Genomic DNA, 18,450 nt, shown 5'->3' with positions numbered 1-18,450 from the left:
TACCAGCTAGACATCGTTTGGGGACAGCTTTATCCAATCCAGTCATTATTGGAGGGGTACTCCACTTAAGACTTTGCTTATATTTTGGAGTTTTTCATACTGCATTTGTTTTTAGAGCACCATACAACATTTTTTTCCAACTATGCATCTAACCTGCAATAATTTGGGTTCTGGGTAATCCTTGTATAGTACCCTTGGTGAAAACTGGACAATAACCACATGTTACGAATCGTTGGTTAGTATAATGTGAGTATATAGGCACCATTTTACTCACTGTCACGTCTTAAACATTTATTATTTTACTATTCACTTCCATAGTAAATCTTGTGCATAGTATTTGCTTCCCTGATCGTCACTTCCAACTCAAAGATCTCGTCCACATATCTAAACCAGATTTTAATATGTGGCTGAAAATGTAGCTTTCTAAAAACACCTTGTATAAGTTCTGGTGAGTAAAAACCGTGACATAACCCTCCACCTTACAGCAAATAAAAGTGTCACTTTTGAGCACATTCTAAGATTCTATTCTCTATTATATTCACAATATTGGCATACACGGGGGCCCTTTTGGCCCCCATTACTGGTCCCTGTTTTTTAAGGACAAATTCCATATTAAATAAAAGTTTTCCAGGTCAAATGTAAGTAGTTCTATAGAAAACATCACACCTTGATGTTTTTCTTTAAGAAATGCCTCTTGTGTATATTGTATTTTTTACCAGTGAGGTATAGATGTGTATGTACATCTACAGTATAGTGCATGGTATTTAATTGCCATTTAAATTATCCACTAAAACTAATCTATGTAAAAAAAACTCAGTGGTATCCTTTAAGCATGTTGGTAATCTTTTTACAATTGGTTGAATGTAAACATCAATATATTTATTCAGGGGTTGAGAGGGAGACCCCCATTCCTAAGAGTATTGGTTTCTATGGTGGGTTAGTCACATTTGAATGTACTTTAGGGGGCAGATATACCACCGTCCTTATAGTGTGATCAGTTGTTAAGTGTTTTCTGTTTTCATCATTAATGATTCCTTCTATAAATGATCCCTCTAAGAATGTCTATTTTACTTATGTTCCAAAGTGGTGTCAAGCTGTAGGTGACAGTAATGTTCAGGAATAGATAACTGCGTATTGCTTCCATGTCCATCAGCACAGTAGCCACCTCCCTTTTTGTGCCTTTTTTTTTTTTTTAGCACTAGGTTTTTTCTTTGTGATTTTTTTTTTTTTATTATTGTTGCTTATGTCCCTAAGTTTTTCTGTATCTGCAAGTGCCATATTGGTAAAGGTGCCCAGAAAACTATTAGACATTATAGGTACAAAATCAATTCTTTCTAAGAGAGATATTAACCTCTTCATGTATATTTCTTGATCTTTCGCTATTAGAAAAGCACATTTTTAGTTGTAGCAGCCTAACAAATTGAAACAAATCCACATTAAAATCAGTGTCCCTGTATACGTGTATTGTTATATTTTTAGTATTGCTCATCGAAGTTTGCAGCCAACATTTAGAACAGCCACATTGTATCCTTTGATTGTATCGCATTGTTGCCATAGTGAGGAATGGCAACCTCTGATTATTTATACGGTATACTTTTTATTTAGTTGCTAAAGTAGCCATAATGATGCGACGGTTACATTGTAAAACTGTCTAGCTACAAAAGCATATGCTTTATTTAACCCCTACTCCTACAGGGCTTTCTCACATTTTTCACCAGTCCAAGAATTGGCAATCAGATTACATTTTGCTGGTGAAATCTCCTTTCTTCCAACCTCAAGCGATGACCCCGTGTCATTTGTACTCCCCTTTGGATCAATAGTTATTTTGAAAGCTCCTTGTATTGTTCCTGAATATATTTGTATATACAGGCATACCCCGGTTTAAGGACACTCACTTTAAGTACACTCGCGAGTAAGTACATATCGCTCAATAGGCAAACGGCAGCTCACGCATGCGCCTGTCAGCACGTCCTGAACAGCAATACCAGCTCCCTACCTGTATCGAAGCTGTGCGCAAGCGGGGAGACAATAGAGCCTGTTACACGTGTGTTATTTACATCAGTTATGCACGTATATGACAATTGCAGTACAGTACATGCATCGATAAGTGGAAAAAGGTAGTGCTTCACTTTAAGTACATTTTCGCTTTGCATACATGCTCCGGTCCCATTGCGTACGTTAATGCGGGGTATGCCTGTACAGTAGTGATCATATCCCCTCTTAGATCTTTTCTAATGTAAACAAATCTAGTTTCGCTAGCCTCTCCGCATAAATCAGATTATCCATCCACTTTATTAATTTTATGTAAATAACTACTCCCAGCTCCAAAAATAGCAATATAGAGACTCTGAGACAATATCTGAGAGACTCAAATGAAAAAAATATGAAGTGTATAGAAAGTCCAATGTGGTTCTAAATCCGTAGCAATTCAGGTATGAAATCATAGGCAAAAAAACATTGCATGTAGTATAAGGATACTGACTGGAAGGGAAAGATGGACAAATTAAGAGAATTGCCAGAGAAACTGGAGCCAGCCTTAAACTATGCCCCTAGTGACTCAATTGGCATGTGTTTCTCAGTCCTAACTTCTGCATCCCATCATATCCAGAGGTATAAATGTAGATACCTGAATCCTTGTTGGTATAGCGTTTGCGATCCCGCGTGTTGAAGCCGTGGCAATGACTGGAGCCTCAGCGTCCGGGAAAGCTCCAGGCTGACGACGTGGAGGTGCCCGTCTCCTGTCGGCGTTCTCCCGTGATGCGAATAGCCGGAACCTGCGCTACGGAAGTGCGTCACTCCAATCGTGGAATAGTAGATTCAAAAAACAAATTGGTACAACAGCAGGAACCAAAAAAAGCACCGATCAACTCACCAGAGGTACAAAAAATAAAAAAGGTTTATTGAATCACATACTAAAAAACAAAAAAGAGACTAACATAAAGAACAATTCCTTAACGCGTTTCAGGCTCTCCAGCCCTTTCTCTCCTTAATAATTTGGATCATGTAATTGTGTTTAAGCACCCCCCAAAAACCTGTTTCCTTTTGTTATATTGCTAATCTTATTGCCCCAGTCTGTCTGGATAATTAAAATCAACCGTTATGCAAAAATGACCTAGTTTTGATTACGCACCTCTGAGATAGAGAGAGATGGAGAAGTAATGTGGGGGGCGCAAGATTTTTCAGAGGAGGGCGCAGCGGTTGGCCACGGCATTTAAATGAAATGGGGGATCGCGTGAGGCCTATGCAATGTCTCCTACTTTGTCTCCTGCAACCCCGCGGCGTCATTTGACGCACAAGACAAGGAAGGAGGGGGGCGTGAGTTGGTGAGGAGAGCACGCGGGGGGGGGGGTAAGTTTGCGCATCCCTTCTCTCTCTCTCTCTCTCTCTCTCTCTCTCTCTCTTTCTCTCATATTTGGTGGTTTATAGCAGCCTCAGGGGAGGCCGCGGGGTTTATAGAGGCTCCGCGCGTTTCCCGAAGGCACTTAAATTAGTGCCGGGGGAGCGGCGAAGGCCTCTGTAAACCTTACTTACCATGGTTCAGCCGCATCTGGAGACGTGTTGCTATGGCAACGTGCCGCCAAGACGCCTGGAACCACGGTATAGGAGGAGGGAGGGGGCGCGCTGAGAACAGGAGGGCGCAGGGAAATAAGATTGCTCTCCCTTGGTTTATAGTATATTCCTACAAACATTTTCTTTCTATTTTTTACCTTCACTTCTAATTTCTACATTTTCATAATTCCCTTCATAAACAAGAAATTATAATAGGTTTTAGATCCGGTTTAACATATAAGCACACTCCACCTCCTCTTCTATTTGCTCGATCCTTCCAAAAAAAGAAAATAACCCTCTAAATTAACTTTAATATGGGTGTCGCCATTTGCCAAACTCCCACTTGCCTCCATTACCCCTTGCTATTTCCCCATCCTTATCTTTTCTATTTTGTTTCTGTTTCTTGACCTTCCCCCTCCATCCTAGTTTAAAATCTCCAACCTAGTTTAAAATTCTCCCCCTAGCACAAAAGATCCCTCCTTATTGAAATGCAATCCATCCCTATCATAAAGATAGCACCTCTCAGAAAAGGAGTTTCAGTTCGCTAAAAGCCCCAAACCCTCCTTCGTACACTTTTTTTTTTAAAGCCATGCATTGACCTCTCTAATATCCGACATTCTCCCTTTGGTAGCGCATGGCACTGGTAGTATTTCAGAAAATACTACCCCGGAGGTTCTTGCCTTAAGCTTTTGGCCTAGATCCCTGAAAGATTTTTTTTTTTTTTTTTTTGGACCCTTCATTTGTCTCTAACTTTGTCATTGGTGCCAACATGTACCAAGACCGCTGGGTCAGTCTCAGCCCCTCCCAACAATCTGTCTACCCGATCTGCAATGTGCTGAACTCGAGCCCTTGGGACACAACACACTGTTCGGTTCATGCGGTCAAGGCAACAGATTGCCCTATTTACCTTTCTAATAACGGAGTCCCCCACCATCACAATCTTTCTTGGCCTCTGAGGATCCAGAGTCCCCTCTGTGCGGGAGGAACTATTCCCCTAGCTGCTTGAGGAATCGGTCTCCCCCAGCCTTGCCATTCCTGCCCAGACACTCCCAATATCTTTCCTCAATATGGCAAATCTGTTGGGATGGGTCAGCTTAGAACTGACCTGCCTATTCCTCTTCCCCTTCTGTTACCCAGCTACCTACCTCTTCCTGTTCCTCATTGACAGCTCCACCATCTGCACCACTAGTCCCAGCCAGGGAGCTTGCTCAGTGATCATTAAACTCCTTTCAAGATTGTCAATGTCCCTTAATATTGCAAGTTTCCTCTTCAGATCAACATTTTGAGACTCCAAAGAGACCACCTGCTCACACTTTTCACAGCGTTGTGCTCCCTGGAACAGCTGCTCCAAGTGCACATACATGTGGCAAAATGTGCATTGAGTGGCATTTTCAATCCTGCTCATTGTTGCAACTATGGCGTTATGAGTATTAACAATTAACTGTACTTCAATATACTATACCTTGTTTCACACCTTCCTTGTTCCAACTCCTCCTGGTCCTAACTCAACGCTTGATACAAACAGCACTCGAAATCAAACAGTAATAGACACACAGATCAGTAGACGCCTGGGTTTAGCAAACTTTATGGCAACATGAGTGTGTTTTAGAAGTCCTAGGTCACACCTGTTTTGTACACACCTGACAAAGGGTGGGGCTACCCCCTGAAACGTTGGTTTTTGATCTGTTTGCCCCAAAATATGGTGATATAAAATACAGCAGAGATATTTTGACGACATTACACCTTGGCTGTCTGTTTTCTTTATTATGTTGATGTGTGGGCGAATGCAAGACACCTTTGGTAGACCAGGAGGTAAATTCAAGAAAAGTGCCTTAAGGTTACTGCATACAGTAGGGCCCCACTAACACGGCGGGTTAGGTTTCAGATCCCAGCCAAAAAGCAGAACGTATAGCACAAATGCTTTATTCACCTGTGACATTCCGTCCCTCCTTCCTCGTACTCCGTCCCAGAATGCAGCATTCCGAAAGCAAACGGAGGTGAGCCAAGAAGGGATTTGGTAGGAACCGAGGAGGAAAGGGGGAGGGGGCGCGAGCGAGAGGTTGGGATGCATGACGCAACTCGTGCACTGGGGGGGTGGGTGTAACGGACGCTGGGGTGCACGCACCAAAGCACTGTCTCTGTGACAGGCAGCACCCCAATGAAATCAATCTTATTCATGTTTGCTAATAAAAAATACATTGGTGAAGTCAGGAAACATTTATTTATAAAACCGCTGTGTTAGCGCAACGCCAAAAAGCAGGGCCCTATTCTATAAGGAAAGACGGCCTGCTCGTGAGCAGATCATCCAACATTTCTAACCATGGTTAAACAAACGTACTGGTCCTCTGTATTTCAGTTTTTTTTTATAGTTCTCTTTTTTTTAATCAAATATATCCACGAAGCATAATGACTAGCACAACCACAAAACCGGCAAATATAGAATAAGGAATCCAATATTAACACATACTACTTAAATTCATAATACAGTATTTCAGTTATGAATGTATAATCCAATATTAAATGTATATATTGTTTATTATTCATTTTGCTGTAAGACTTCAGACTTCTTTCCTCCCCACAATTGGAATTGCAGGATGGCATGATGATCGGGTAGTTTTTCTGTGTGCATTGGATGTGCTTAAAAATAACATTCAAATCCCCGCTGTAATTTTTTTAAATTTTTTTTGTTTCATTTCAGATTTTCTGTCTCCATGGTGGCTTGTCTCCATCTATAGATACGCTTGATCACATTCGAGCTTTGGATCGCTTGCAGGAAGTTCCTCATGAGGTATGTGTTTAGGTGCACTTATAACTTCAATGTGTTCTACAGGATAATATGATTTTACATAATCTGTAAATGGGCATGTGGAGGATTTTTGTCCATGTACTCATTAGACCCCTAATTAAATAAAATGATGAATCTGGAACCCAGGGTTTCTGTAAATGAAGAGCATATAGTAGATTCAGAAATGCATATGGAATACAATAAATTGATGTAAAATTGCTTATTTCAACAAATCACGGATTTGGGGACTCCGAATATTTAGATTTTTTTTAATGCAAATTAATACTCTTCAAATGATCTGTAAACTCTAAGGACCCCAATGTCCGAAGCTCTGACTGATACTGATACTCATGGACTTTAATGGCAGGGTTCGATTTGAATAAGATCCCTTGATTCTAGATTTCCACAAAAGTTCTGATTGTACAGTATATGAGAAAAACATGAGAAACATCTATGCTGAGAGGTTTAGCTACTCATTAACCCTATGAGACTTAAGGATAATTACTGACATTGTGACAAGTCATCTTCTGGAGTAGTGCCACAAGATAAATTGTGCATCCCAAATGGCCTATTAGTGGAAGTATGTTGGAGGAAATGTTGTCCCCATCCCATGTGTACCTGTAACATTAAAGAACTTTTATGTGGAGTATTTTCTGCTGAAGTATATAAAACCTGTCATTTAAGTTATTTACAAAAAATTTTTTTTTGCAGGGACCAATGTGTGACTTGTTGTGGTCTGATCCTGATGACCGTGGCGGTTGGGGTATTTCTCCACGAGGGGCTGGCTACACATTTGGACAGGATATTTCTGAAACCTTTAACCATGCCAATGGTCTAACTTTGGTCTCGCGTGCTCACCAGCTTGTAATGGAGGTATGTTAGGGCTTCATATATAAATAGAGAAAGCACACCAAATAGGGGTCTTGTTATTTTTTTAGTAAAAAAAAAAAAAAACTTTGCGCACTTTCAACATTGCAATATATGTCTAAAATGTTTATTACATTTTATACAAGCTTCAAGATTGCTTGTCCTTTCAGCCAGCAAATAAGACCGCGCTTATAGTGCTGGTGACGCGACCGATGCTGTCGCCACCAGCGAAAGTTATAATTTGTTTTTAGCGACTGTCAGCAGTGACGTCACTAAAGGGGGCGGGCCTCGCAATTTGATTGGTTTAGAGACGGTCACATGTGGCAACTGTCTCTAAAAAATCAAATTTAGCCGGCACTGGCGACGGAGTCAATTGATTTTTGTTTTGGAGTAGCGTCGCAAGGCACTATAAGCGCAGCCTAAGAAACTGAACTGGAAGAGAGAAGGATCTGTGGGAAGGGATTTTCATGTAGCATTTTTCAGGATTATGGACCTGTAAGGCTTAAAATAAAAATAACGCATTGCATAATTTTGCACAATTTTAAATCGAGTAGATTCTACACAAATACGATTATGTACCTTTTTTTAATTTCAACCTGCCGGTCGCTGCACCTGTGAAAACCTTTTATGGTTGAAATACTTTGTATAGTATCGTCTAAAAAGATTGTTGCATGCAAGATTTGACTAAAAAAGTTGTAAAAGTTGTCTTGTCTTGTGTAGTTACATAGTTGTTTAATGTAGGACTGACATCACTGGGTCAGTCTGGCCAGTCCTGGGAGGTTTGATCGGCGGCTTGGCATTCCTGTGATCCACAAGGAACATTGCCGCATTCATATTACATGGCCTCATATTCTAAACATTATTGATGTATGGGGTTATTATTATACAATCGTTGTATCTAAATGGGAGATCTTAATCTAAAACGCAGGGGCCATCGATCTTTATCTAACCACTCTGTCCTCTATCTGTATTTACAGTCTATGTAGGGTTTGCATTGCATTGAAGGACAGGGCAGACTTCTCAGTTATATTTAAGTCCTACAGCAAGCATGTCAAACTCAAATGCTAACAAGGGCCAAATAAACAAGGTTTAAGTCTAGGTGGGCCGCAAAAAAAAAAAAAACTTACATTTTCATAGAAACGTAGGTTTATTTTGAAAAGTAGTGTGTGTGTGTGTGTGTGTGTGTGTGTGTGTGTGTGTGTGTGTGTGTGTGTGTGTGTGTGTGTGTGTGTGTGTGTGTGTCTCACAAAACGAAAATAAAAACTAAAAAAGCCAGATGTGAATGACTTCTGAACCCATTAACCAGTGTCAGGATGCCCCTCTTGATTTCCAAAGCAGCAATCCCGCCTGGAATCTTACCTGATCCGCAGTCCCTCAAGGTACTATACTGCAGGGGAGGTGTTTCCTACCTGTCTTCCGATGTCCCCCGCGTGAAACTTGAGTCAGATCCGGAAGAAAGCAGAATAGGTTATTTCGGTGTAGGTATAGGGCAGTTAAGATAAAAACGAGAGACAGAGAGAGAGGCAGAGAGAGGCGCAGAGAGAGAGAGAGGCAGAGAGAGAGGCGCAGAGAGAGAGAGAGGCAGAGAGAGAGGCGCAGAGAGAGAGAGAGAGGCACAGAGAGAGAGAGAGAGGCGCAGAGAGAGAGAGAGAGGCGCAGAGAGAGAGAGAGGCGCAGAGAGAGAGAGAGGCGCAGAGAGAGAGAGAGGCAGAGAGAGAGGCGCAGAGAGAGAGAGGCAGTGAGAGGCGCAGAGAGAGGCGCAGAGAGAGAGAGAGGCAGAGAGAGAGGCGCAGAGAGAGAGAGAGAGGCGCAGAGAGAGAGAGAGAGGCGCAGAGAGAGAGAGAGAGGCGCAGAGAGAGAGGCGCAGAGAGAGAGAGAGGCAGAGAGAGGCGCAGAGAGAGGCGCAGAGAGAGGCGCAGAGAGAGGCGCAGAGAGAGGCGCAGAGAGAGGCGCAGAGAGAGGCGCAGAGAGAGGCGCAGAGAGAGGCGCAGAGAGAGGCGCAGAGAGAGGCGCAGAGAGAGGCGCAGAGAGAGAGGCGCAGAGAGAGAGGCGCAGAGAGAGAGGCGCAGAGAGAGAGAGGCAGTGAGAGGCGCAGAGAGAGGCGCAGAGAGAGAGAGAGGCAGAGAGAGAGGCGCAGAGAGAGAGAGAGGCGCAGAGAGAGAGAGAGGCAGAGAGAGAGGCGCAGAGAGAGAGAGAGAGAGAGAGAGGCGCAGAGAGAGAGGAGAGAGGCGCAGAGAGAGAGAGAGAGGCGCAGAGAGAGAGAGAGAGAGCGCAGAGAGAGAGAGAGAGGCGCAGAGAGAGAGAGAGAGGCGCAGAGAGAGAGAGAGAGAGAGAGAGAGGCGCAGAGAGAGAGAGAGAGAGGCGCAGAGAGAGAGAGAGAGGCGCAGAGAGAGAGAGAGAGAGAGGCGCAGAGAGAGGCAGAGAGAGAGGGAGAGGAGGGAGGGAGAGGGAGGGAAGAGAGAGGGAGAGAGAGGGAGAGAGAGGGAGAGAGAGGGGGGAGAGAGGGGGGAGAGAGGGGGAGAGAGGGGGAGAGAGGGGGGAGAGAGGGGGAGAGAGGGGGGAGAGAGGGGGAGAGAGGGGGAGAGAGGGGGGAGAGAGGGGGAGAGAGGGGGGAGAGAGGGGGAGAGAGGGGGAGAGAGGGGGAGAGGAGGGGAGAGAGGGGGAGAGAGGGGGAGAGAGGGGGAGAGAGGGGGAGAGAGGGGGAGGGAGAGAGAGAGGGAGAGAGAGAGGGAGAGAGAGAGGGGAGGGGAGGAGAGAGAGGGAGAGAGAGAGGGAGAGAGAGAGGGAGAGAGAGAGGGAGAGAGAGAGGGAGAGAGAGAGGGAGGAGAGAGAGGGAGAGAGAGAGGGAGAGAGAGAGGGAGAGAGAGAGGGAGAGAGGCACAGGGAGAGAGGCACAGGGAGAGAGGCACAGGGAGAGAGGCACAGGGAGAGAGGCACAGGGAGAGAGGCACAGGGAGAGAGGCACAGGGAGAGAGGCACAGGGAGAGAGGCACAGGGAGAGAGGCACAGGGAGAGAGGCACAAGGGAGAGAGGCACAGGGAGAGAGGCACAGGGAGAGAGGCACAGGGAGAGAGGCACAGGGAGGAGAGAGGCACAGGGAGAGAGGCACAGGGAGAGAGGCACAGGGAGAGAGGCACAGGGAGAGAGGCACAGGGACAGGGACACGGATACAGGCACAGGGGCAGAGACACAGGGACACAGGCACATGGACACAGGCACAGGGGCACAGGCGCACAGGCGCACAGGCGCACAGGGGCACAGGGGCACAGGCGCACAGGCGCACAGGGACACAGGGGCACAGGCGCACAGGGGCACAGGGGCACAGGCGCACAGGGGCACAGGCGCACAGGCGCACAGGGACACAGGGGCACAGGCGCACAGGCGCACAGGGACACGGACACAGGGACACAGGGGCACAGGCGCACAGGCGCACAGGGACACGGACACAGGGACACAGGGGCACAGGCGCACAGGCGCACAGGGACACGGACACAGGGACACAGGCGCACAGGGACACGGACACAGGGGCACAGGGACACAGGGACACAGGCGCACAGGGACACGGACACAGGGGCACAGGGACACAGGGACACGGACACAGGCGCACAGGGACACAGGGGCACAGGGGCACAGGGACACAGGGGCACAGGGGCACAGGGGCACAGGGACACAGGGGCACAGGCACACAGGCGCACAGGGGCACAGGGGCACAGGCGCACAGGGACACAGGGGCACAGGCGCACAGGGACACAGGGGCACAGGCGCACAGGCGCACAGGGACACGGACACAGGGACACAGGGGCACAGGCGCACAGGCGCACAGGGACACGGACACAGGGACACAGGGGCACAGGCGCACAGGGACACGGACACAGGGACACGGACACAGGGGCACAGGGACACAGGCACACAGGCGCACAGGCGCACAGGGACACAGGCGCACAGGGACACGGACACAGGGGCACAGGCGCACAGGCGCACAGGCGCACAGGGACACGGACACAGGGGCACAGGGGCACAGGCGCACAGGGACACGGACACAGGGGCACAGGGGCACAGGCGCACAGGGACACGGACACAGGGGCACAGGGGCACAGGCGCACAGGGGCACAGGGGCACAGGCGCACAGGCGCACAGGGACACAGGGGCACAGGCGCACAGGCGCACAGGGACACAGGGGCACAGGCGCACAGGCGCACAGGGACACGGACACAGGGACACAGGGGCACAGGCGCACAGGCGCACAGGGACACGGACACAGGGACACAGGGGCACAGGCGCACAGGCGCACAGGGACACGGACACAGGGACACGGACACAGGGGCACAGGGACACAGGCGCACAGGCGCACAGGGACACAGGCGCACAGGCGCACAGGGACACAGGCGCACAGGGACACGGACACAGGGGCACAGGCGCACAGGCGCACAGGCGCACAGGGACACGGACACAGGGGCACAGGGGCACAGGCGCACAGGGGCACAGGGGCACAGGCGCACAGGGACACGGACACAGGGGCACAGGCGCACAGGCGCACAGGCGCACAGGGACACGGACACAGGGACACAGGCGCACAGGGACACGGACACAGGGGCACAGGGACACAGGGACACAGGCGCACAGGGACACGGACACAGGGGCACAGGGACACAGGGACACGGACACAGGCGCACAGGGACACAGGGGCACAGGGGCACAGGGACACAGGGGCACAGGCGCACAGGCGCACAGGGACACAGGGGCACAGGCACACAGGCGCACAGGGGCACAGGGGCACAGGCGCACAGGGACACAGGGGCACAGGCGCACAGGGACACAGGGGCACAGGCGCACAGGCGCACAGGGACACGGACACAGGGACACAGGGGCACAGGCGCACAGGCGCACAGGGACACGGACACAGGGACACAGGGGCACAGGCGCACAGGGACACGGACACAGGGACACGGACACAGGGGCACAGGGACACAGGCACACAGGCGCACAGGCGCACAGGGACACAGGCGCACAGGGACACGGACACAGGGGCACAGGCGCACAGGCGCACAGGCGCACAGGGACACGGACACAGGGGCACAGGGGCACAGGCGCACAGGGACACGGACACAGGGGCACAGGGGCACAGGCGCACAGGGACACGGACACAGGGGCACAGGGGCACAGGCGCACAGGGGCACAGGGGCACAGGCGCACAGGCGCACAGGGACACAGGGGCACAGGCGCACAGGCGCACAGGGACACAGGGGCACAGGCGCACAGGCGCACAGGGACACGGACACAGGGACACAGGGGCACAGGCGCACAGGCGCACAGGGACACGGACACAGGGACACAGGGGCACAGGCGCACAGGCGCACAGGGACACGGACACAGGGACACGGACACAGGGGCACAGGGACACAGGCGCACAGGCGCACAGGGACACAGGCGCACAGGCGCACAGGGACACAGGCGCACAGGGACACGGACACAGGGGCACAGGCGCACAGGCGCACAGGCGCACAGGGACACGGACACAGGGGCACAGGGGCACAGGCGCACAGGGACACGGACACAGGGGCACAGGGGCACAGGCGCACAGGGACACGGACACAGGGGCACAGGCGCACAGGCGCACAGGCGCACAGGGACACAGGGGCACAGGGGCACAGGCGCACAGGGACACGGACACAGGGGCACAGGGGCACAGGGACACGGACACAGGGACACAGGCACGGGGACAGAGGGGCAGAGGCACAGGGACACAGGGACACAGGCGCACAGGCGCACAGGGACACAGGGAAAGGGACACAGGGGGACAGGGACACAGGCACAGGGACACAGGGACACGGGGACACAGGCGCACAGGGACACAGGGGACAGGGGACAGGCACAGGCACACAGGCGCACGGGGACAGGGACACAGGGGACAGACACAGAGGCACAGACACAGAGGCACAGGGGCACAGGGACGGGGACACAGGGACGGGGGCACAGGGGCACAGGGGCACAGGGACACAGGGACACAGGCACACAGGGACACAGACACAGAGGGAGACAGGGACAGGGGGACACAGGGACAGGGGGACACAGGGACAGGGACACAGGCACCGGGACAGGGACAGGAACACAGGGACACAGGGACACAGGGACAGGGGCACAGAGGGACAGGGGGACAGAGGGACAGAGACACAGGGACAGAGGGACAGAGGTACAGAGGGACAGGGACAGGGGCACAGGGACAGCAGCACAGGGACAGCAGCACAGGGACAGCAGCACAGGGACAGCAGCACAGGGACAGCAGCACAGGGACAGCAGCACAGGGACACAGGGACACAGGGACACAGGCACAGGGACACAGGGACACAGGGACAGAGGGACACAGGGACAGAGGCACACAGGGACACAGGGGCAGAGGCACAGGGACACAGGGGCAGAGGCACACAGGGGCAGAGGCACAGTGGCACAGTGACACATGCACAGGGGCAGAGGCACAGGGGCAGAGGCACAGGGGCACAGGGACAGAGGCACAGGGGCAGGGACACAGGGACAGGGGCAGGGACACAGGGACAGGGGCAGGGACACAGGGACAGGGGCAGGGACACAGGGACAGGGGCAGGGACACAGGGACACGGACACAGGGGCAGGGACACAGGCACAGGGACACAGGCACAGGGACAGGGGCACAGGGACAGGGACACAGGGACACAGGCACGGGGACAGGGACACAGGCACACAGGGACACAGGCACGGGGACAGGGACACAGGCACACAGGCACAGGGACACAGGGACACAGGCACGGGGACAGGGGACAGGGACACAGGGGGCAGGGACGCAGGGACACAGGGGCAGGGACACAGGCACACAGGCACAGGGACACAGGGACAGGGACACAGGGACACAGGCACGGGGACAGGGACAGAGGCACAGGGGACAGGGACACAGGGGCACGGGGACAGACACAGAGGCACAGAGACACAGAGACACAGAGACACAGGGACAGAGGCACAGGGGCACAGGGACAGAGGCACAGGGACAGAGGACAAACAAAAATAAACTGTGCGCTACTATCTAACTCCTACTTATAACTAATTAAAGTGCAGTGACTAAACCATATATAGACTATATAAACCACAATACCAAGTGAATAAGTGATTATATAATAAATTATATCATAACCGTGTGGTTGATAAGGGCGTCTGCTGCTATAAACATTGGGGGTGGCTCAGCACCCCACACACTCTAGGAAATGGAAACAAAAAGAAAACAGCGCACAACGCCAAATAGTGAAGCAAGTAATAAAAATGTATTACAATAATATTGGGGTATAAAATCTGCGTACATCAAATAAGGAATACATAAGCATTTAGTGTATATAACACTTGTTACCACTCCAGGATTGTAAACAGGGGAATCAGCTTTATCTGCAGGAGCCTCTGTGGTGGTTGTGGGGCACAGGATCCCTCATACACTCTTTGTCCAGCTGGAAGCTGCTTTCAGGGGAGTTCCTTAGCAGCAGTCTGGCTCAACTGCAGGTTCAAGCACTCACTGAAACAAAGTCTCAGGCGGCAGTATGCCTCTTCCAGAGGTTTTTCTTCTTTTCTTACAATCCTCCGTTTGCAGCAGTGACAGGGCAGTTCAGAGCCGATGGAGAGGCTCAGCAGACACTTCCGCAATTGCATGCACCTGCACGGCGTGCCACGATGTCGCTCCGTCACGTGATGTAGCGGGGTGACGTCACAGCTCCCGTGGCAATAAGGAAGGAGCTCCTTCCTTATTGCCACGGGAGCTGTGACGTCACCCCGCTACATCACGTGACGGAGCGACATCGTGGCACGCCGTGCAGGTGCATGCAATTGCGGAAGTGTCTGCTGAGCCTCTCCATCGGCTCTGAACTGCCCTGTCACTGCTGCAAACGGAGGATTGTAAGAAAAGAAGAAAAACCTCTGGAAGAGGCATACTGCCGCCTGAGACTTTGTTTCAGTGAGTGCTTGAACCTGCAGTTGAGCCAGACTGCTGCTAAGGAACTCCCCTGAAAGCAGCTTCCAGCTGGACAAAGAGTGTATGAGGGATCCTGTGCCCCACAACCACCACAGAGGCTCCTGCAGATAAAGCTGATTCCCCTGTTTACAATCCTGGAGTGGTAACAAGTGTTATATACACTAAATGCTTATATATTCCTTATTTGATGTACGCAGATTTTATACCCCAATATTATTGTAATACATTTTTATTACTTGCTTCACTATTTGGCGTTGTGCGCTGTTTTCTTTTTGTTTCCACAGGGACACAGGTGCACAGGGACACAGGTGCACAGGGACACAGGTGCACAGGGACACAGGTGCACAGGGACACAGGTGCACAGGGGCACAGGGACACAGGGACAGGGACACAGGGACAGAGGGACAGAGGCACACAGGGACACAGGAACACAGGAACACAGGAACACAGACACAGACACAGAGGGAGACAGGGACACAGGGGCACAGGGACAGAGGGACACGGACACAGGGACAGGGACACAGGCACAGGGACACCGGGACAGGGACACAGGCACAGAGGGACAGGGGGACAGGCACAGAGGGACAGAGGGACAGGGGCACAGGGACAGGGGCACAGGGACAGGGACAAGGGCACAGGGACAGGGGCACAGGGACAAGGGCACAGGGACAGGGGGACAGGGGCACAGGGATACAGGCACTCTCTCTCTCTCCCTCTCCCTGACACTCTCTCTCTCTCTCTCTCTCAGACACACACACACACTCACACACACACACACACACACACACACACACACACACACACAGACACAGACACAGACACACACAGACACACACAGACACACACAGACACACACTCAGACACACACACACACACACACACACTCAGACACACACACACAGACAAACACACACACAAACAAACACACACACACACACACACACACACAGACACAAACAAACACACACACACACACACAAACAAACACACACACACACAGATCTCCTTCTGCACGTGCAGCTCACACAGAGATTTGACAGGGGGGAGGGGGGCTGCTGTGAAGACATACCCCTGTCCGTGGGATCTCCACTGAACTGTTGAACTCTCTGCACCTCATGGAGGGGGGCGGCCATGATCTCTCTGGTTTACCAGGCTTCAAGGAGAATGCAGTCTCTCCGCCGGGGTTTTGACTCCGCCCCCGTGTACTCCCACACACGGCATGAGTGCAGATTGACTGCACCCGGCCACCGTACGCCTCCAGCCCCTGCAGGACAGATTTTACTTCCGCCCGTGCTACTCGCTGCCCCAACACCCGCGCTCGCTTCTCCCGCGGCCAAAACTTTTTACCGCCGCCCACGCGCTCGCCGACACACACGACCGCCGCCGTGCTGGTTGTGAGCGGGCCGCAAAAATATCCATTGGGGGCCGCATGCGGCCCGCTGGCCGCATGTTTGACATGCCTGTCCTACAGGATAAATTGAGGCTTTAGCAAGGTTACATCTAGACTGTGTGGGCACATTGTTGCTAATTATTGATATACTTGTGGAAACAGCCTTCTTTTGAAATGAATGTAAACTAAATACACTGAAACAGACCTCATTAAAATCTTATAATAAACAGTGTTGCAACAACCAGCCACACTCCTGCCATATGCTTAACCACACTGATTGCTCAATGCATTAAATAATGCTGTTTTAATTAAAACTCTATCCACCTGCTTACAATATTGTAAATATATTTTGGGTTTGATCAGCAGTTTGCATTGATTTCTCCAATAATTTTTTTTTATTCCCTCCCAATACTGGGTTTGACATGGTTTTAATACATTTTATTTGATATTCCATTAAATTCACCACAGTAAACACGGTCCCCTTTCTTCTCTTGTGAAAAAATAGATGTTTAAATCTTTTTCCCTCTATTGCAAGCCTATGTTTTGTTTGACGAAATGTAACCTTCATCCCCTTTCTTGGTTTACACACAGGGTTACAATTGGTGCCATGACAGAAATGTGGTTACAATCTTCAGTGCACCCAATTATTGCTATCGTTGTGGGAATCAGGCAGCTATAATGGAACTGGATGACACCCTAAAATACTCATTGTAAGTATCCTTGCACTGATTCACCATGGTGTTACACTTCTGTTATCTGAATGAAGTTTAGCATGTGTTATGCTGCCACTGGACTCGTGTGTTTTACAACAGTCTAGTACAGGCATACCCCGCATTAACGTACGCAATCGGACCGGAGCATGTATGTAAAGCGAAAATGTACTTAAAGTGAAGCACTACCTTTTTCCTACTTATCGATGCATGAACTGTACGGCAATCGTCATATACGTGCATAACTGATGTAAATAACACATGTGTAAAAGGCTCTATAGTCTCCCCGCTTGCGCACAGCTTCGGTACAGGTAGGGAGCCGGTATTGCTGTTCAGGACGTGCTGACAGGCGCATGCGTGAGCTGCCGTTTTCCTATTGAGCGATATGTACTTACTCGCGAGTGTACTTAAAGTGAGTGTCCTTAAACCGGGGTATGCCTGTATGTGGCTTGTAGCAAACAAGTTGTTCATGGAACTGAACAGGCACCCATAAAAAGTAATTCTATGAGTACACTGTTAGTGGATAGTGTTCTTTCTTTTGAGAGATTTCATTTTATCCAGTGCATTGTTTTTTTTTAAGCCCACCCAATGTAAACAGCATTTCTTTACTGTATGTGACAAATGAGTTGCTGTACAACAAATGTTTATGTGCATTTTCAAAAACTTTTTCTTGTTTATGCGTCCAGTGACAAGTTTGTAGATAGAATATGGTGTTGAAACACACATCTTGTACATGTACCTAAAAAGCAGTGCACTGCATTAACAAATTAAATCAATTAATAGTTTGGTAATATGCCAATCAGAGCAAACCTATGCGTAATTAAAAGTAAAGTTATTTACTTAATAGCAGAGTAGCTCACCGTAGTTCTAAAGAATGGGAAGTGTTATACTGTAGTAGTGTGTGATATTTAACCGTCACTAAACTTTAACATACAATACATGTGGATCTCTCCATGCACGAGTCAACCTTCTGTTTTGATTCGGCTATTATGTTTTTTAGGATTTGTTGTAATTGTTTGGATTGTCTACTGCACATTTTATAACTTGTGTATATATATGTGCTGCTTGTCCTGTTTATTTGACTGTTTTTCAAAATTGAACTGCAGTGTATTCTTGTTATACAGCAAGGCCCCGCTTCTCGGCGATCCAACGGTACCGAGAAGGGGGT

General features: G+C 49.9%; 1 protein-coding gene across 2 annotated transcripts in view; it reads left to right on the top strand.

Annotated features, from left to right (window-relative positions):
• The window catches only part of PPP2CB (protein phosphatase 2 catalytic subunit beta), an 81,745-nt gene that overhangs the window by 62,136 nt on the left and 1,159 nt on the right, over positions 1–18,450 (top strand). For both annotated transcript variants that reach the window (XM_075603962.1, XM_075603971.1), the window contains exons 4-6: positions 6,248–6,337; positions 7,046–7,207; positions 17,164–17,282. In XM_075603962.1, the coding sequence (XP_075460077.1) occupies positions 6,248–6,337; positions 7,046–7,207; positions 17,164–17,282 (371 nt within the window). The remainder of the gene's footprint in view (positions 1–6,247; positions 6,338–7,045; positions 7,208–17,163; positions 17,283–18,450) is intronic.

The sequence above is a fragment of the Ascaphus truei genome, chromosome 1 (genome assembly GCF_040206685.1).
Source record: "Ascaphus truei isolate aAscTru1 chromosome 1, aAscTru1.hap1, whole genome shotgun sequence".
NCBI classification, from domain to species: Eukaryota; Metazoa; Chordata; class Amphibia; order Anura; family Ascaphidae; genus Ascaphus; species Ascaphus truei.
Note: the sequence above shows the minus strand (reverse complement) of the source record. Positions and strands in the feature narration are given on the sequence as shown.